The sequence below is a fragment of the Amphiprion ocellaris genome, chromosome 10, assembly GCF_022539595.1.
Source record: "Amphiprion ocellaris isolate individual 3 ecotype Okinawa chromosome 10, ASM2253959v1, whole genome shotgun sequence".
In the NCBI taxonomy this organism is placed as follows: Eukaryota; Metazoa; Chordata; class Actinopteri; family Pomacentridae; genus Amphiprion; species Amphiprion ocellaris.
The window spans coordinates 33,069,723-33,090,132 of record NC_072775.1 but is presented as its reverse complement, the minus strand read 5'-3'; the positions used below and the strand labels follow the sequence as shown (position 1 = coordinate 33,090,132).

Here is a 20,410-nt window from a genome sequence, read left to right as displayed (position 1 = left end):
GAGGGGAAGTTGTTTCTGTTGTTGAAAGAGTTCTCTGCATGTGAGGAGTGAGGTGACATCAAATGATCCCATGGTTTTATCTGGGGAGAGTTTCAATCTCTGAATCTTGTTGACTAAATCAGAGGAGTTGGATGTGATGTGAAGTATTTCCAACCACAGGTGCTTAAATGGAGGCCAGGTGTTCTGACATGTTATTGGTGACTGAATTAATGCTGATGATGGATCCCACTGGTTCTACTTTCTTCTGTATCTTTGGAGGTTGTTAAATATGTATGAAGTCTTTCTCTAGAGTGAAGCTGGTAATAACATGGACTGTCAGTGTCTTTCTCTTCCTTCAGCTGTTGTCAGCAGGTTTTGACCGTCTACTGATAACTGATTGTGTAGTCTAACCTCCGAGTCTTGTGGTGATTTTTAATGAGTAGTGTGTTGATGTTGGTGGAGTCATTGGCTGTGGTGTCACCTGGCAGGATGGTGATGCTCTGGTCTTCATGTGGCATCTGTAAAAAGGATTTTCTTTCTCATATATCCCTGAACACCTTATAGCTACTTTTGTTTAGTAATTCAGCAACATTTAGTTGTTTGGTTCAGTTTTCATGATACCATTTTCCACCAGGTCAATGTCAGGATAATGTCTCTGATTCATTGTCAGCAGACAGAAGTGTTTTTAGCAGAACTGAAGCCTTGTGGGGTTTGTGAAGAGATGCACTGAGGTGTTTTGCATTAACAGCCCATATGTACGGCTGACCAGTTCTACCAGTGAAATAATTAAAGTTCACGTCTTTCTACACCACAAACACCGCCTCAGTGCGAATGGAACATTTCCTCAGTGATGTTGCTGCCTCGTTTTAATAGGTTGTTGTAAGGAGGTATTTTAGCACAAGAAAGCACCACTGAAACCTTCAACCTGAGTTGTTGTGTTTCTGTCTCTGTTAGATTGTCATTTCCTGTGGCTTCAGGTGCTTCTGCAGGGTCTGGTTACTGCTGTCCTTAAGTACATCAGTAGTAAAATGGACCTGTCTTGGAGCTTTGCAATTGGATGTTTGCCTTCCGTAGCATACATTCATTGATATAGAAACTCAGAAGCTATTCACAACTTTCAGGAAAATGAACTGAGGCTCTTTGAGATAGAAGTGATGAACTAAAAAAGCTTTTAGTCATTGAGATTTGACATAAATTAGGTTATGATTGCATTAAACCTGAGCTGTCATAGCAAAGCTTGATATTGTCGTAATGTCTTAGAATTTCATATGGCGTTTGTCATTTTTACATCTATGCTCAGCCTCTGACAAGGAGGAGGAACATGTTGAGGGAGGAGCAACACTGTCAAAGAGCAGAACAGAAAAGGACTCCCACTGTCACATACATTCAGTATGGAAACCAAACATAACAGATAGTGTATGGAAGATGCTGTCACTGCATTACTGGGTCATGTTTCATATATTTCTGATCACATTGAAAGGTAGGTTAAAGCAAGGAGAAGAAGTGGCATTAAATGATCTGTTTGCTAGAAACCACTGGAACAGCTGCCCAGACTGTAATATTTTACTTTTATCTCCTCATTTAGGTGTCAACTGCCAACAACTGACTGCAGTGAAGGATGAAGAGTCCAGTTTAGAAGGCAGCACTGTGACTCTGACCTACAAATACTCCCAAGCTGCTACTTTTAACGACTATTTCTTCTGGTATCAACAACATCCAGGAAAACCTCCAGAGTTCCTCATGTTTCACACAGTAGCACAAACTGAAACAAAAGCTGGACTGTCTGCTACTGTGAGTGTTGATACAAAACAAACCAGTATGAAGATCTCCTCTGCTGCAGTGACAGACTCTGCTGTGTACTACTGTGCTGTGAGGCCCACAGTGACAGGAAACAGCAAAACTCTGTACAAAAACCTTTGGATCAACAGAAAACTCCACAACATCCACTAGAGGGAGACACACTCTGTTAAAGCTCTGATTTGTGACTTGTTGGACTGATGACAAAGACAACAGAGAAATGAAGCAGTAAAGATCAGAGACAGAGCTGCTGTGGAAACACAAAACAATTTGATTGGTTGAACTCAACTGGAAAAAAACGTGATGTCAGGAGGTAATGGCCCCGCCCACTGAACTTCAGCTCATCCACTCACATTATTTCTTCCTCATTGTACTGCAGTAGAAGATCATTGCTCATCTGATGTGTCTGACTTTAATAAATCCAAAGACATGTTGCTTTACCTTTCTATTTATTATCTTATCTATTAGTCTTCCTATTGGTTCTTTAACATTTAAACAGACAAATCTTGGCCTCAAACAGCTGAAAGCTTTCTCCTGGAACCTCATTAGTTTAACATATACAAGCATCTACTTGGTGATGTTTTCAGGAAACACTTGTATGCAGACGACACACAGTTGTACATGTTACTCTCCTTCAATGATCCTAAGTCAGTGAGTGAATGAGATCATCAGCAGAGACAAACATTCTGTTAGTCAGAGCTGTGAGAGGAAGGAGGAAAGGATGAAGGGAGGAGCTAAACTGGAACTCAAGTACAGAAAACACACAAACTTTCACAGTGGAGTTTGATCCAAGAACAGACAGATTGTCTTCATCTTCAAGATGCTGTCAGTGAACTTCAGTCTGTTTGTCATTTTGTTTCTGCTCACAATAAGAGGTAGGTGACATATTTAACATGAACAGAGTTTCACTGAGAAAAACTAGTAGATCACAAAGTTCCATATATTCTACATGGAATAAAACTCTTTACAGCTGCTGATTGTTCTCCTTTAATCTATCATATTTATTTTTTATGTCTTCCTCTGCATGTTCTGTTCTTCAGAGTGTAAAGCAGAAGACAGAGTGATACAGTCATCAGAAGATGTCTTTGCTGCTGAAGGAGACACAGTTACACTGGATTGTACTTTTGAGAGCAGTTACACAAATAATATTTTGTTCTGGTACAAACAAGAAGTGAATGGCTTTCCAAAGTACATTTTAAAACGTGGTCCTTATGGAGATGGTAATGCTCCAGAGTTCAAAGACAGATTTGATGCCAAACTCAACAAGACATCAGTTCCTCTGAAGATCCAGGAGCTTCATCTGTCAGACTCTGCTGTGTACTACTGTGCTCTGCAGCCCACAGTGACAGGAAACAGCAAAACTCTGTACAAAAACCTTTGGAGCAACGACAAGAGAAAACTCCACAACATCCACTAGAGGGAGACACACTCTGTTACACTTCTGTGGTTTCCAGAATTCAGCTGAGATTTTTTTCTGCACAGCTCAAAATAAAGTCAATAATGTCTTCTTGTGTGGTTGCTGCCTCATTTAACTCTATGATTATTGTGAAATCGATTTTAAACTGAAATTTGATCGTTTTTACAGGTTGATCATCAGCGTATTTTTAATCAGTGGCTTAAACAATGTTTTAACTCATTTTAATGAACTGGAGGCTTAATAATAATAATAATAATAATAATAATAATAATAATAATAATAATAATAATAATAATAATAATAATAGGACAAACATTTACATTACTAAGAACACAAAATAATTCCTTTAATTTGGCCCACAGATAGTTAGAGACTACTTTCAGTTGTGGATTCATTGTTTGGATACTTGTCTCTAAGAGTTCATATGGATTTAAAACACCAATGGAAATAATTCTGTCCTAATTTATTTTATAGTAGCAGTACCGCTATTGTTATAGCCATTTCTACAACAAAGATTCAAAGATAGCAGATAATAAAAAAAAAAATCAACATTATGTGTAAATAGGAGGGATTCCATTTCCACAGCTTCAGGATGAGAACAGGAAGGTTGGGATTCTCCATTATTTTCACAGTTGATTAATCTGCTGCTGAGACATTTTGGATGTATTGATTACTTGTTTGGTCTATAACATATCAGACAATAGTGAAAAATGTCCAGCAGCCTTTCCTAAAATTCCAGAAAACGTCTTCAGATGTCTTATTTATCCACAACCCAAAGATTTTCAGTTTACTGTCATAGAAGAGCAAAGAATAAATGTAAAAAAACTACTAAATATATTCATTTTTAACAAGCTGCAATTTGCAATTCATAAAAAACATTTTTTCTTCATAAAATAGTTAGTGATTAATTCAATAGTCGACAATTAATCACTTAATACATTATTACTTATCTAATAACCAGCAAATGCATGATAGCCTCTTGTCTCAAATTGGGCTTAAAAATTACTCAATTTCAAATTGAAATCGCAATTTGAAAAAAAATGCAATTAGCAAATGACAAGGGCTGCAGTTTAGGACATATGAGGTTTGGCTGTTAATTAATAAGTATAAAGCTGTTGATTTTTCAGAGACTGTTTATGCCCATTGATTAATGTTTACTATGTGATTTAAGCTGCACAATATGGTTCAGCTGAAATGAAATCAGTGTAATTAATAGTCACACAGAGTTTAACCCTCATGTTGTCCTTGGGGTCTGACCCCAAGTAAAATCTTTTGCTGTCGTGTACTTTTATGCATCAAGGTCTATTTGGCATGAAATTCCAAAATGAAGGGAAAAAAATGTGGTAATGGGTTGGACTGAAGTAAGACTAAAGGTGTAACGCAGAATTGATTGACAATTTATACTATATACTTGAACTGTAACAGTCAAACCAGACTGGGTCACTTTGACCCCAGAGGACAAAAAGTGTATGGCAACTGGGAGGACATGATGAAGGTTAAACTGGGTCTCAGTGGTTTTATAGAATCCCTGTTTTCTCTGTGTGACTCTGGCACCTTTAATTGCATCTTATATGGTGAAACTCCATAATTTTTCAACATGTCAGTGAACATTGACTTCAAGCAGCATCTGTCAGAACATTCACCATTAGATACTTGATTCAAATCATTCAGTCTTGGACACAAAGTGAAATTCAGGAACAATCAGAAGGTTTCTGCAAGAGAATATGAAACAGCCAACAGGCTCACAAGGAGCTAAAAAATCACAAATGTCAGATAGATGTGAGGGTTTAAGGCATTAAAAACAAGCAATATCACTTTAAAATCAATTCTAACATGAACTGGTAAACAGTGGAGGCCAACAGAAATTGGAGCATTGTTCTTCTATCTCCTGTTATCAAAGAATCACTAAAACAACCTCCATCACAGTTAGTCAAGATGCTGCTACCAGTCTGTAACCAGCAGGAAGAGGAACAGAGAGAAGAAACTACAGATCAAAGAGGAGACGGAGAGATTCAGGGAGGAGTTGAGCTGTTACTCAGCTATAGAAGACACACAAACTTCCACATTCAACTCACTATCAGAAAACATCACTTTCATTCAACATGGTTCTGTTGGATAATTGTAGATTTTGTGTGATGCTTCTCTACATTTTAACAGGTATGGAACCTCATACACCAGGAGAATAATATTCATTTACATCATCTAATAAGATCAGATAAACTTCAAGATAAACTTTATTGTTCCTTCCTGGGGAAATTTTCATTAATAACAACAGAATTATCTCTTCCTTTAGGTGTCAACTGTCAACAACTGACTGCAGTGAAGGATGAAGAGTCCAGTTTAGAAGGAAGAACTGTGACTCTGTCCTGCAAATACACCAAAGGAGATGCTGATTATTTCTTCTGGTATCGGCAACATCCAGGAAAAGCACCAGAGTTCCTGATCTCTCATTTGGAGTCGGGAAAAATATCATTAAATCCAGTCCCTGGACTGTCTGTTATAGTGAGAAAACAAGAAACAAAAATGGATCTGAAGATCTCCTCTGCTGCAGTGTCAGACTCTGCTGTGTACTACTGTGCTGTGAGGCCCACAGTGACAGGAAACAACAAAACTCTGTACAAAAACCTTTGGAACAAAGACAACAGAAAACTCCACAACATCCACTAGAGGGAGACACACTCTGTTAAAGCGCTGATTTGTGACTTGTTGGACTGATGACAAAGACAACAGAGAAATGAAGCAGTAAAGATCAGAGACAGAGCTGCTGTGGAAACACAAAACACTTTGATTGGTTGAACTGACCTGAAAAAAAATGATGTCAAGAGGTAATGGCCCCGCCCACTGAACTTCAGCTCATCCACTCACATTATTTCTTCCTCATTGTACTGCAGTGGAAGAACATTGTTCATCTGATGTGTGTCTGACTTTAATAACGCCAAAGACATGTTGCTTTACCTCTTTTTGTTTTCATCTCACTTCATAGGTGAGTTTATGAACAGATGAATTTCTCTTCAACCTGCTGTGTTCATGTTCACAGTTGAAATCACTCAATATTCTGTCTTTGTCATCAAGTTCTGTACAATCTAGTTGTGATCTGAGCTACAGTTGAGCTGTTTGTGTCCACAGAGTAACACTGTACAGGAGACATTTTCCACTGTCTTCTCCTCTCAGCCTCATGGACAATGTGAGTCTGATGGCTTCATTTTCTCTACTTTTTCCAGGACTAAAAGCTGAAGATAAAATCTCTCCTGAACAAGATGAAGTCAGTGGAACAGAAGGAGAATCTGTCACACTCACATGCAACTATCAGACAGACAGAAGTTATCCTGAACTTTACTGGTACAAACATCATTCTGACATTCAGGCTCCTCAGTTTATACTCTGGAAAGGAGGAAAATCAGAAACAGGTGAATATATTCCTGATAATCGATATGGATCCCAAACAACAGATACATCAACTACATTGACCATCAGTAAGCTAACCCTGGCAGACACAGCTCTCTACTACTGTGCTCTACAGACACAGTGATACAAAGTGTAGCAGAGGCTGTACAAAAACCTGAACACAGATATGAGACTCCTCTTCAAAGAGGAGGGAAGTGGTATTGAGAGCACAGCTTCATATCGGATGGATTGTTCTAATTCCTGTTTTATCACAGTCACTGTGGTTACAGCTGCTAATGAAACACTGTGGGAGGATTAACAGGAGCAGCAGATCAGTGATGCCTCCAGAAGAGAAGCTGCAGAGTATTTGAGGGGAAAAGTTCACCCACAATAAAGAAATCCAGAATTTACTGCTGTAAATATCCTGTAGCACCTCTTTAATCAAAATGCTTGAAATGCCAGATAAATATTCAGACTTCCTGATGTAGTTTTTACTATAATATAACATCTAGCTCTCATGGAGCTCAGCAGTCAGGACTGATGTACCTGCAGCTAGTAAAGTTTGACTGTTTGTAACAGCTCACACCTCTGAGGGGAAGGAAAACACCCAGTGTCATGAATTCCTGATTGATCATACCTCCATGTCTAAGATCCTTAATTATTATCAGTAATCAATGAAGTTACTGCTGTTGTGTGTAAATGTTTGCAGCTCTCTCACTCTCTTTGGAGATGCTCATATGGATCCTGCCCCGTTAGGTATATAATGAACTCAGAGGAAAGACTACTGATGACAACATACATGCATTCGCTGGTACTTAGACATTTGAGTTTCAGTGAGTGAGTGTGACTGCACAACATCCACTATAACAGACACACTCTGTAATACACTTCTAAGATATGTTTCATGTTCTGATAGAGTCTGAAGTCACTTTGCTCTCAGACAGGATTATGATGGAAAACTTTCCCAATGAGACCATTCACAACTTACAGATGTGTTACCGTGGCAATGATGACTGACATCATTGTCATGGTAACGTATTCAGTCCAGGCTATTGAGGTGTCGTCATAAAACACGTGTTGTCATGGAAACAGAAATTTTCAAACTGAAAGTGTGTCTCATGTTTAGAAGGAGGGGATAAATGATTGATGGTGTTTATATACAGCCTAAATCTGAATGATTCAACCTGCTGAACCTGCAGGACATTCTGGTGATGTGAATAAATTTAATGAAAACACATCAACTACAGTCACATAATGATGCTGCACACTGACACTGCTACACATGAATTTAATTTCCTCTAGAAAGGACCAGAAGTTAAATTCTTCAGGTTCAAGGTCAGGATTTATTCATAACATCCACTGATCTTCATGAGCTCAAATAAAGCCTTCAGGGATTTTCTGAACAGCTTCTGGTGCCACTTTTTTAACAAAACAACAACAACAAAAAAACAAAACAGGCCATTCCTTGTGTACAGAACATCCTAGTTCATGTATGTGCTGAGATTTTTGAGCTGAATCTTTAAATCCATCCAGAGGTTTCTAGTGGGATTCACTGAGATGACCCTCAAAGATGTTTCAGGAACAACTCCTGAAACAGGCTTTTGCTCAGTTAGAGGTTTTCTTGAGTTTATTGCAGTTCAGAAATGTCAAAGAATCACAGAGCTTCTTATCAGGCACTGAGGTTGTCACAGTGAGGGTGTGGGATGCTGGTATTGTCTTCTTTTCAGTTATCTCTTTGAAATATTTTTTCCCCTTATTTGCGTTATAGAATTGAATAATGGTCAGTTTAATTTGGCATTCTTGAAAATAATTTACAAAAACAAAAAAAAATAAATATTCAATATCTGACGTAAAAGTAAAAACAGGTTTCTTCAAAGGAGTATCCTTACATTAAATTGTAATCAATACTGAGAAAAGTTTATTAAAAAGTAAAAGTCAGGAGATGATAAAAGAAAATTTCCAAATCCCTGAATATCCCTCAAAGTACAATTAAATGCATCATTAAGAAACGATAGCCAGAGAAAACAACCAAAGCAACAGAGAAATGGTTTAACCTCACACAGTTGGAGCAGTTTCACAATGAAGAAATACGTGAAATTCCAGTGTATGGCTTTGCAAGGTTGACTGAGATCTATCAACACAAGCTCAATGTTGTAATTGCAGCCAAATGTGCATCTTCTAATTACTGAATTGAAGGGTTTGAACATAAACATGCCACTGCTTTGAAATGTTGTCAGGAAACACTGGTATGCAGACGACACACAGTTGTACATGTTACTCTCCTCCAATGGTCTTTAGTCAGTGAGTGAATGAGATCAGCAGCAGAGACAAACACTCTGTTAGTCAGAGCTGTGAGAGGAAGGAGGAAATGATGAAGGGAGGAGCTAAACTGGAACTCAAGTACAGAAAACACACAAACTTTCACAGTGGAGTTTCATCCAAGAACAGACAGATTGTCTTCATCTTCAAGATGCTGTTAGCGAACTTCAGTCTGTTTGTCTCTTTGTTTGTGCTCACAATAAGAGGTAGGTGACATATTTAACATGAACAGAGTTTAGTAGAGAAAAACTAGTAGATCACAAAGTTCTATCTGTTCAACACAAATAGAAAACCTTAGAGCTGACGATTATTAATCAATCATCTTTATTGATTCATGTCTTCATCTACATGTTGTGTTCTTCTCCAGACGGTAAAGCAGAAGACAAAGTGATGCAGACATCAGGAGATGTCATTGCTGCTGAAGGAGACACAGTTACACTGGATTGTACTTTTGAGACAGCTGCTTTAAGTTACTATCTGTTCTGGTACAAACAAGTACAACATGGCTCTCCAAAGTACATTTTACGACGTGATACTTATGGAACTGGCGATAATGCTGCAGAATTTCAGAAAGAAAGTTTTGATGTTGAACTCAACAAGACATCAGTTCCTCTGAAGATCCAGAAGCTTCATCTGTCATATTCTGCTGTGTACTACTGTGCTCTGCAGCCCACAGTGACAGGAAACAGCAAAACTCTGTCCAAAACCTTTGGAGCAAAGACAACAGAAAACTCCACAACATCCACTAGAGGGAGACGCACTCTGTTACACTTCTCAGACATGTTTTCATGTTTTGAGAGTCTGAAGTCATTTTGCTCTCACACAGGATTATGATGTAAAACTTTCCCAATGAAACCACTTACAACTTACAGTAACATTGCCATGGCAATGATAATTGGTATCCCAAATTTTCAAACTGATACTTAAAGGATATTTTCAAGAAATTCAATCTTTCTGTGCCAAACTGAAAGTGTGTCTCGTGTTTAGAAAGATGTGATAACTGATTGATGGTGTCCATATACAGTCTGAATCTGAATGCTTCAACCTGTTGAACCTGCAGAATATTCTGGTGATGTGAATAAATTTAATGAAAACACATCAACTACAGTCACATAATGATGCTGCACATCGATGCTGCTACACATGAATTTAATTTCCTCTAGAAAGGTCCAGAAGTTAAATTCTTCAGGTTCAAGGTCAGGATTTATTCATAACATCCACTGATCTTCATGAGCTCAAATAAAGGCTTGAGGTATTTTCAAAGCACCTTCTGATGCCTCCTTTTGTTTTTGTTTTTTTTTTTTGTTTCAGGGCATTCCATGTGTACAGAACGTACTAGTTCACTCATGGTCTTTGGTTTTTGAGCTGTAACTTTAAATCCATCCAGAGGTTTCGAGAGGGATTCACTGAGACGGCCCTCCAAGATGTTTTAGGAACGACTCCTTAATCAGGTGGCTTTGGTTTAGTTGGAGGATTTCTTGAGCTTATTGTAATTCTGAAACGTCAAACAATCACAGAACTTTCTATTACGCACTGAGGCTGTCACAGCAAGGGCGTGGGAGGCCGGCTTTTACTTGTCTTTTTTTATGTTGTTGGTCTTTTTTTATGTTGTTGGTCATTTATCTTTTTGAAGTTTTTTTTTTCCTTTTATTGCTTCTCAGAATTGAATGGTGGTCAGTTTAATTTGGCTTTCTTGAAAAGAATTTATAAAAACAAATGAATACTCAATATTTCATGTCCAAGTAAAAAAGGATTTATTCAAAGGAGCGTCCGTTCCTGAAATTGCAAGCAATTCTGTGAAAAGGTTATTAAAAAGTAAAAGTCAGGGGATGATTAAAAAAAATCCAATTCACCGAATAACCCTCAAACCACAATTAAATCCATCACTGAGAAACAATAGATTTGATTGTGAGCCCAAGTAAACAACCAAAGTTGCACAGAAATGGTTTATCTTGACACAGTTTGAACAGTTGACAAAATGCATAAAATTCGGCATATGGATCTGAAAGGCTGATTGAGACCTATCAACACAGGGTCAGTGTTGTAATTGCAGCCAAATATGTATCTACTTAATTCTCATTTGAAGGGTTTGAACATAAACATGCCACTGCTTTGTAATGTTGTCAGGAAACACTCGTATGCAGAAGACACACAGTTGTACATGTTACTCTCCTCCAATTATCTTGAGTTAGTGAGTGAATGAGATCAGCAGCAGAAGCAAACACTGTTAGTCAGAGCTGTGAGAGGAAGGAGGGAAGGATGAAGGGAGGAGCTAAACTGGGACTCAAGTACAGAAAACACACACAAACTTTCACAGTGGAGTTTGATCCAAGAACAGACAGATTGTCTTCATCTTCAAGATGCTGTCAGTAAACTTCAGTCTGTTTGTCACTTTGTTTCTGCTCACAATACGAGGTAGGTGACATATTTAACATGAACAGAGTTCCAAATAGAAAAAGTAGTAGATCACAAAGTTCCTTCTTTACAGCTGTTGATTGATCTCCTTTAATCAATCATATTTATTGATTCTTGTCTGCATGTTGTGTTCTTATTCAGAGTGTAAAGGAGAAGACAAAGTGATGCAGACATCAGGAGATGTCATTGCTGCTGAAGGAGACACAGTTACACTGGATTGTACTTTTGAAACAACTGCTTCAAATCCCTATTTGTTCTGGTACAAGCAAGTACAACATGGCCTTCCAAAGTACATTTTACGACGTGATACTTATGGAGAGAATAATGCTGCAGAGTTCCAGAAAGACAGATTTGATGCTGAACTCAACAAAACATCAGTTCCTCTGAAGATCCAGAAGCTTCAGCTGTCTGACTCTGCTGTGTACTACTGTGCTCTGCAGCCCACAGTGACAGGAAACAGCAAAACTCTGTACAAAAACCTTTGGAGCAAAGACAACAGAAAACTCCACAACATCCACTAGAGGGAGACACACTCCAACACTTCCATAATGTGACCTCGATTCTCGGTCCAGTTCACTATCTGTTATAATACAGACGAGCCTCTGCTCCTGAAGCTTCTGTCAGTCTCAGACATTCCTGTGGGGTCTTTTTTAAATTTTTTTTTTTTTTTTTAAAGAAGCTCTGTTCCTAGAAAACTCCCCTACATAACAATTCAAGGCCTTTCTGAATGAACAGCCAGCCCCAGGAAGCAAACTACGAAGCTTGTCATATTTCACTCTGGTGCAGCATCAACATACTCAGACTTTTGAGGTATCAGCATTTTTTACATTTAGAAGACCCTGTGTAATACCTACTTTCTTGTACATGTAGAAGAATCTGTGCAATATAATTTTTTCTTACTCATGGAAAACTCAGTGCAACATCAGTGGTCTGTACTTTCAGATTAACCCCTCATTCCTTTTGTAGGCCAAACATTTAACTGTAATCAGCTCTCATTTGAATGCCCTCTTCCGCCCCACTCATGGTCAGTTTTTAGGTGAACTGGTGTCACAAGCTCATCAGAAGTGCTGCTCCACTTCATATCCATCCAGAAGTTGTGGTGGATGACATCATCAAGATGCTAAGATTGTTTGCGACTGGTGAAGATGATAGATCTCTAGTCAGTCTGACCTGATGGTGAGAACAAGGGTGACAACTGAAGTGACTTGCTTTAAACTTTAATTGGAAATGTCATAACAACAGTTTGTTCTAACAGTCTGGTAAGTGAAGGTTCAACTTCTGTAAGACACGTAACTAACAACAGAAATGAATATCACTACCATTATTGCTATAACTATTAATAAGTGCATATAAAATATGCCAATAATGAAAGCTTAAACATATGATTGGAACATTGAAAAAATAATTAACACAAGTAAATCACTTTTTCTACTACAATGTTCAGCTTGATTCTTCAGCCTGTTTGACAACCAGACCACATCTGGTCTAATCTTCAAGGACTGTTGATGTATTTCCTCAGTTTTTCCTTCTTGTACACAACAAGTCATATACTATATATAGCGTCAGCCTTTTTCCTGTTTGAGCCTCAATCAAAGCATTAATGGATCAGAATGCAGAGCTCGTCCCTCCCCTGTATGTTTTTGCACCATGCTGGCAGTGGGTAAGTTTCCAGTGACCAGCTGATTAAAGACCTCAGTCTAAGGGTGTTTTTAATCTCTCAGACTAATCCCCCCCACAAGTTGTATTCTTACGAGTGTGGGTTGCTGCATGCTTTTTGTATGCTGAAACGACACGAAATTTTTTTCCACAGGTTTTACAAAGGTATGGCTTCTCCCCTGTGTGAGTTCTGATGTGGACAGTCAATTTATCATTTCGACTGAAACATTTCCCACAGGTGTTACAAATGTGTGGCTTCTCACCTGTGTGAATTCTCATGTGAACAGTCAAACTGCATTTATGAGAGAAACTTTTACCGCATGATTTACAAGCGTAACCCTTCTCAGCTGAGTGAGTTTTCATGTGAGCTTTCAGGTATTTACTATGCTTAAAGCATTTTCCACAAGTGTTGCAAGGAAACCCATTCTGACTTGTGTGGATTTCTGTATGATGTTTAAATTTAGCAGGGTCACTAAATTTTTTTCCACAGGTTTTACAAAGGTATGGCTTCTCCCCTGTGTGAATTCTCATGTGCATATTTAAATGATAGTTTTCAGTAAAACCTTTCCCACATGTTTGACAAGCTAACGGCTTCACACCTGTGTGGATGCTGTAATGTTTCCGTAAACGGTAATTATATTTAAAGGCTCTTCCACAGACATCGCATGTTTTACACTTTTTATCTGTGCCAGTATCACAGTGACGCTCTGGCATGGCAGTGTTGTCTACATTTTTGCAGTGACGTCTCTTCTTTGGCTTCAACTCTGCATTTTTGGTTGATCCTGAGTCTACATGCTTGCTTCCTCCCGGATCTGGACACTCAGCTGCATCAGAGTTGTAGGACAGGAGCTGGTTGCGGTTTGGTTCTGATTCACTGTGGTCACTTTCCTGATAAGAAGTCACAACAAAAGTCTCAATCTTCTGCTTTGGTACAAGCTGCTCTCGCTCCTGACCGGTGCAGAATTTCTCCTGTTCCTCTTTAACATGTTCAGCCTCTTGGTCCTCCTGGTACAGTCTAGTGCATAGTTCCTCCTGTTCCTCGTTAACTTGGAGAGTCTTTGGGTTCTTTTGGTACAAATTTGAGTTAATGTCTTCGTTACAGGGTGGCTTGTCAAAGAGAAACCTCTCCTCCATACAGACATCTTGCTGTGGAAAATCTGACGGGACAGACAGACAGACACAAGGTCAGTTATACCTTTCTGCAGCTATAAGCACATACACTGCCAGTCAAAAGTTTGGACACACCTTTTCATTCAATGATTTTTCTTTATTTTTTACTACTTTCTACATTGTAGATACATACTAAAGACATCAAAGCTATGAAGCAAGATATACGGAATTATGTAGCAAACAAAAAGTTGTGAAATAAGTCAATATGTTTTACATTTTACATTCCTCAAAGTAGCCACCCTTTGCTTTGATTATTGCTTTGTAAATCCTTGACCTTCGCTCAATGAGCTTCATGAAGTAGTCATCTGAAACGGTTTTCACTTCACAGGTGTGCCTTGACAAGGTTAATTTGTGGAATTTCTTGCCTTCTTAATGGGGTTGGGACCATCAGTTGTGTTGTGCAGAAGTCAGATTGGTACACAGTTGACAGCCCAATTTGACAACTGTTAGAATCCATATTATGGTAAGAATCAATCAGCTACGTAAAGAGAAACAACAGTCTATCATTACTTTAAGAACTGAAGGTCAGTCAGTCTGGAAAATTGCAAAAACTTTGAATGTATCCCCAAGTGCAGTTACAAAAACCATCAAAACTGGCTCACATGAGGACCACCCCAGGAATGGAAGACCAAGAGTCTCCTCTGCTGCTGAGGATAAGTTCATCCGAGTCACCTGCCTCAGAAATGGCAAGTTAACAGCAGCTCAGATTAGAGCCCAGATAAATGCCACACAGAGTTTTAGTAGCAGACACATCTCTATATCAACTGCTCAGTGGAGACTGAACCAATCAGGCCTTTATGGTCAAATAGTTGCTAAGAAACCACTACTAAGGAAAAGCAACGAGCAGAAGAGATTTGTTTGGGCCAAGAAACACCAGGAATGGACATTAGACCAGCAGAAATTTGTGCTTTGGTCTGATGAGTCCAAATTTGACATCTTTGGTTCCACCTGTCGTGTCTTTGTGCGACGCAGAAAAGGTGAACAGATGATCTCTACATGCATGGTTCTCACTGTGAAGCATGGAGGAGGAGGTGTGATGGTGTGGAGATGCTTTGCTGGTGACACTGTTGGGGATTTATTCTATATCAAACGCATACTGAAGCATCATACAGTGACAGGCCATCCCATTCTCTTTGGGTTTAGTTGGACCATCATTAATTTTTCAACAGGACAATGACCCCAAACACACCTCCAGGCTGTGGAAGGACTATCTGACCAAGAAGGAGAGTGATGGAGTGTTGCTTAGGTCAGATGACCTGGCCTCCACAGTCACCTGACCTGAACCCCATCCAGATGGTTTGGGATGAGATGGACCAGAGAGTGAAGGCAAAAAGGCCAACAAGTGCTCAGCATCTCTGGAACTCCTTCAAGACTGTTGGAAAATCATTTCAGGTTCTACCTAATGAAGCTCATCCAGAGAATGCCAAGAGTGTGCAAAGCAGTAATCAAAGCAAAGTGTGGCTATTTTGAATAATCTAAAATATAAAACATGTTTGGACTTATTTCACACTTTTTTGTTTACTACATAATTCCATATTTGTTCATTCATAGTTCTGATGCCTTGTTTGAGAATCTACAATGTAAATAGTCATGAAAATAAAGAAAAAGCATTAAATGAGAAGGTGTGTCCAAACCTTTGACTGATCGTGTGCATGTTAGTTGAGAAATTTCTTTTACAACCACTAGTAGGATAGGAAAATGAGATAAATTACTTGGATACACCAGTGCGAGTGACTCTTGAGTTCTGACACTCTTCTTAGTAAAGTTCAATGTACAAAACATTCAGGCAGCAACTTTCCACTTTTAGTCTGTGCTGATTATCACTGTTTTGGGATTAAAATTACAAACTGGATGTCTTCACCAGGGGCTGCACAGTGGCGTAGTGGTTAGCACTTTCACCTTGCAGCTAGAAGATCCCTGGTTCGCGTCCCGGCTTTCCCGGGATCTTTCTGCATGGAGTTTGCATGTTCTCCCTGTGCATGCGTGGGTTTTCTCCGGGTACTCCGGCTTCCTCCCACAGTCCAAAAATATGCTGAGGTTAATTGATTACTCTAAATTGCCCGTAGGTGTGAATGTGAGAGTGATTGTTTGTCTCTGTATGTAGCCCTGTGACAGACTGGTGACCTGTCTAGGGTGTCCCCTGCCTTCACCTGAGTCAGCTGGGATAGACTCCAGCCCCCCCCCCGCGACCCTAGTGAGGATTAAGCGGTGTATAGATAATGGATGGATGGATGGATGGATGTCTTCACCAAACGGTGCTCCCACGACTGAAAATTGACGAAAAAAAAAAGAATCTCACTTCATATCTATGGTTCATGCTGCTTATACTGTTCACAACATGTATCCGTTACATTTGTAACTCATTGCATCATGCCTTCTATACTCATACAGCATACAATACACTTTTACTACAACCTTTGTGCTTCTAGTTAAATTACTAAACTGCATTTCACTGTCCTTGGACTTGTACTCTGTGCAATAAGAATAAAGTTGAATCTAATCTAATCATGTGTTAGAAAACACAGATCTGGAAAAGAAGCAGAAAGGACAGCGATCTGAAGATAACATTATTCATTACCCTAATGTAAGTGCAGTTAAAACTGCCTGACAAATGTTAATACATCTAAAACCTAAGAGACCCAAACATCTAAAAGTCAGGTCAAAATATCTGCTTTTTTAACTGGAATCTCACGAGAGAAATATTATTAACAAACTGTCCAATTTTTATGTGAGCATAATTTTCATTTGCACAAAACAAAACGATAAAAGGAGAAGCCAACAGAGGAAGGTGTCGTCTCAATGGCACATCCACCAGCGCAAAACAGTCAGAGAAAATATTCTTGTAGTCTATGTCTAAAGCTGTGTGTCCACTAGATGCGATTTTCCCGCACGCCAACGCACCGCATCTGAAAATCGCACGGATGGTGGGCGGTCACTAGCGGACCACAACATTGTCACGTGACCGCGCTTTCAGCTTGACAGTCCAGTAGATGAGTTGGATAAACAAAACTTTCTCTTTTATTCCGAAAACACTTCAGCAAAAAGTATTTCTGAAAGTATCTGAGGCGAGAAATAACCTGTGCAGTAGCTGAATCTGTCCTCCTTTTAGGTCAGCGATGGCTAGTTTAAACGTTTGAGAAAAGTTTCACGATGCGTGGAATCTCTGCACACCACATCGAATTCGCATAAAGTAGAAGTCAAGTCTACTTTATGCAAATGAGTTCTAGGTAAACACACCGGATCACAGCTGGAAACACACCACAACCAGACCAGCAGGCAATAAGCGGTGTGTTTCCAGCTGCGATCCGGTGTGTTTACCTGGAACTCATTTGCATAAAGTAGACTGGACTTCTACTTTATGCAAATTCGATGCGGCGTACAGATTCTTTCTCTGACGGAAATCACAGCACACACTGTATTGCTGAGAAAAATATGTTTTAAACCATGAAACACAGCAATTATAGTAGATATTACTACTATGTTAAAAAAAATTGCACAACCAAATTTCTGCTTCATTAGTGTAACTGCTTTTTACTATGGTTGGTCATAAAAGTAAATGCAACATGAGTCATATTAATTAATCAGTTATTTAAGAGCTTTATAGTTTTACATACCAGTTGTGTCTAACGTCATTTTAGATTTCCCGGTGATATCCAGATGCTGCACATGCCATACATCGGCAATGGTGCAGAGTACCTCCTGTTCCTCTTCGCTCTGTGGAATTTCTGGATCCTCCTGATCTGGACTGATGCAGACTTTCTCCTGTTCCTCTTTAATCTGTGGAGGCTCTGGGTCCTCCTGGTCCAGACTGGTACAGATGTCTTCCTGTTCCTCTTTAATCTGTGGAGGTTCTGGGTCCTCCTGGTCCAGACTGGTACAGATGTCTTCCTGTTCCTCTTTAATCTGTGGAGGCTCTGGGTCCTCCTGGTCCAGACTGGTACAGATGTCGTCCTGTTGCTCTTTAATCTGTGGAGGCTCTGGGTCCTCCTGATCTGGGCTGATGCAGACTTTCTCCTGTTCCTCTTTAATCTGTGGAGGCTCTGGGTCCTCCTGGTCCCGACTGGTACAAATGTCTTCCTGTTCCTCTTTAATCTGTGGAGGCTCTGGGTCCTCCTTATCTGGACTGATGCAGACTTTCTCCTGTTCCTCTTTAATCTGTGTTGGCTCTGGGTCCTCCTGATCTGGACTGATGCAGACTTTTTCCTGTTCCTCTTTAATCTGTGGAGGCTCTGGGTCTTTCTGGTCCAAAATGTAGTTACTCACGTTGTCACAAAGGTGCTGCATAGTAGGAATCTCCTTCACTTTATGGACACGTTGTTGTATGAGGTCTGGAAGGACAAAGGGACACCAGAGAAATGTTACTAATGTAACTTTAAGAAAAAGCATGCATGTTCATCCAGCCATTTCTTTCGCTCATCAGTTTGTGGTGGCAAGTAAATTCAAACTGAATCAAAATCACAGTTTGAAACAACTGAATTAGCAAATTGGAAAGTTTGCAGTTTAGGTTACAAAGGCTGTAGCTACAAAATAATGAAACTAACGATGGTGTCTATTGGATGGTTCCAATAGATTGAAATGTTCTGAGGCTATGCATATTGATTACTTTATACTACCTGGTTCAGGCTGTGGTTCAATTGCCAGAAGAAGAGTCACATTACTAGAGAGCTACACATTAAACATTCTAGTACAGTCTGATCCATAGTTTCAACTGTCGTATCAGCTGTTTTGACAGTCACACTTTCGATGGTGTCTCGTGGAAAAGCTCCGTCACAGGTTTCACATCTGTCTGCACAGTGAATATTGAACTGCATCTTGACATTAAAAATTAGACTGAAAATTAAATCACTGATGTCAAGCCATGATGTCAGAAAAATCCCAATTTGTCATTTTCCATAATATATTCAGCCTATTCATCCACATGACAGTTCGTGTCCATTTCAATTTTCTAATTACATTGCTTCATTGAAATTAATTGTTCAGTCTTAGTTTTAACCACCAGCAGGGTTCTACGGTAAGAACAAGCCCTGTAGATGAAAGAAACACATTCAATAGTGGATTCATATTGGATAAGACGTTAAATTCTAAACAAAATTCACAGCCTGCATGTTGTTTACAGTGGAGGGATTTATCATTCATTAAGCAGCTTTGTGCTTTCTATTTTACCAGTGACCATCTAGTTCAGTCAGTTTCTCCTCTTGTTTTATAAAAACTGTCAAATGCTTTCATTCATGTCATTTTTGTCTGAACAAGAACTGCAGCTGTGATTTCTGTCTGAGCTGCCAAAACTAAATGTGGAACCAGTGGCACCTGTTGCTCCGGTCAGGTGTCACTGGTTCCGTCTCATTAGGATCCTCCATGAGTCTCATTCATCAGTTGCTTCATCACAGTTCTACAAACCTATTCTATGTAACTTTATCTGTGGTTTCAAGATGACATCCAGCAGTCGGCGCTGACGGTCGATCTCCTCCTCGTACAGGACGATGATTTTTTCAAACTCTGAGAATATTTCTTCAGCGGCAGCAGTTAGTCGCTCGTTTATAAAATTTCTCAGATGCTGAACTAAACCCATCTCCACTTTAAGTGATGAAATATTAGTCTGACACACAACACAACTTTCTTCCAGCTCAGTCCACACATCAGGAAAAGTCATGCTGCTGGAGGCTTTTATTTGTTTACTTCCGCCTGGTGTCACACTGCGAAGCTCCGACAGGAAACAGCCATTTAAATTAAAGTTCGACCTTCAAGTAAAAAAAACTTTTCTTTGGAGCAGCTGCTATTTGTGGAGTTATTTAATGTTTAAGTGGTTCAAATAGTCACTGGAAATAAGCATAATTAGTAGCTAGTTAGTGAATGATGAAGTAGAAGTGTGTTTAACATGAAATTAAATGACTCAAAGTGGAAAATCCCAAAATTGATTAAAGATTTCCAATGTGTAAAATAAAGATGCAGTCTGGGTGATTTGAGGACAATAATGTTGCACTTAATAGAGGAAATGAAGAGTTAGGCAGCAGAGTGGTCTGACCCACTTACTTTAGTTTATGAGAAAAATGGGTTCAAAGTTTTGTATTTTCAAGAATGGTCTAACATTGGAAGCGCCAGTGCAATGCTATATTTGGGCTGTGGGTTAGACCATTTTACCATTAAAATCTAGACCATAAAATATTACAGAAATGACATAAAACTCAGTTTTGTTTTGTTTTTGGGTTAGCCCACTCTGCTTCTAGATCCCTCAGATGTAGTGTGGATGTGGCAGTTGGGTTAATAAAGAATTAG

General features: G+C 39.2%; 1 protein-coding gene and 3 gene segments (V, D, J or C); 3 read left to right on the top strand and 1 right to left on the bottom strand.

Annotated features, from left to right (window-relative positions):
- The first annotated feature begins 1,353 nt into the window (after positions 1–1,353).
- LOC118469416 (T cell receptor alpha variable 3-like) lies at positions 1,354–2,242 on the top strand. The segment is given in 2 exon segments: positions 1,354–1,459; positions 1,565–2,242. Coding segments are annotated over 2 exon segments (420 nt in total).
- A 150-nt stretch (positions 2,243–2,392) lies between these two features.
- Positions 2,393–3,249, top strand: LOC118469415 (T cell receptor alpha variable 14/delta variable 4-like). The segment is given in 2 exon segments: positions 2,393–2,651; positions 2,817–3,249. Coding segments are annotated over 2 exon segments (432 nt in total).
- A 7,960-nt stretch (positions 3,250–11,209) lies between these two features.
- LOC118469413 (T cell receptor alpha variable 38-1-like) lies at positions 11,210–12,096 on the top strand. The segment is given in 2 exon segments: positions 11,210–11,311; positions 11,453–12,096. Coding segments are annotated over 2 exon segments (435 nt in total).
- A 200-nt stretch (positions 12,097–12,296) lies between these two features.
- Positions 12,297–20,068, bottom strand: LOC111580321 (zinc finger protein 892-like). Its single transcript, XM_023288028.3, has 3 exons — positions 19,535–20,068; positions 17,752–18,465; positions 12,297–14,124 (listed from the first exon to the last, which is right to left on the bottom strand). The coding sequence occupies exons 1-3, from the start codon at positions 19,785–19,787 to the stop codon at positions 13,034–13,036; spliced, it is 2,058 nt and encodes a 685-aa protein (XP_023143796.2). The 5' UTR covers positions 19,788–20,068; the 3' UTR covers positions 12,297–13,033.
- Between the last annotated feature and the right edge of the window lie 342 nt (positions 20,069–20,410).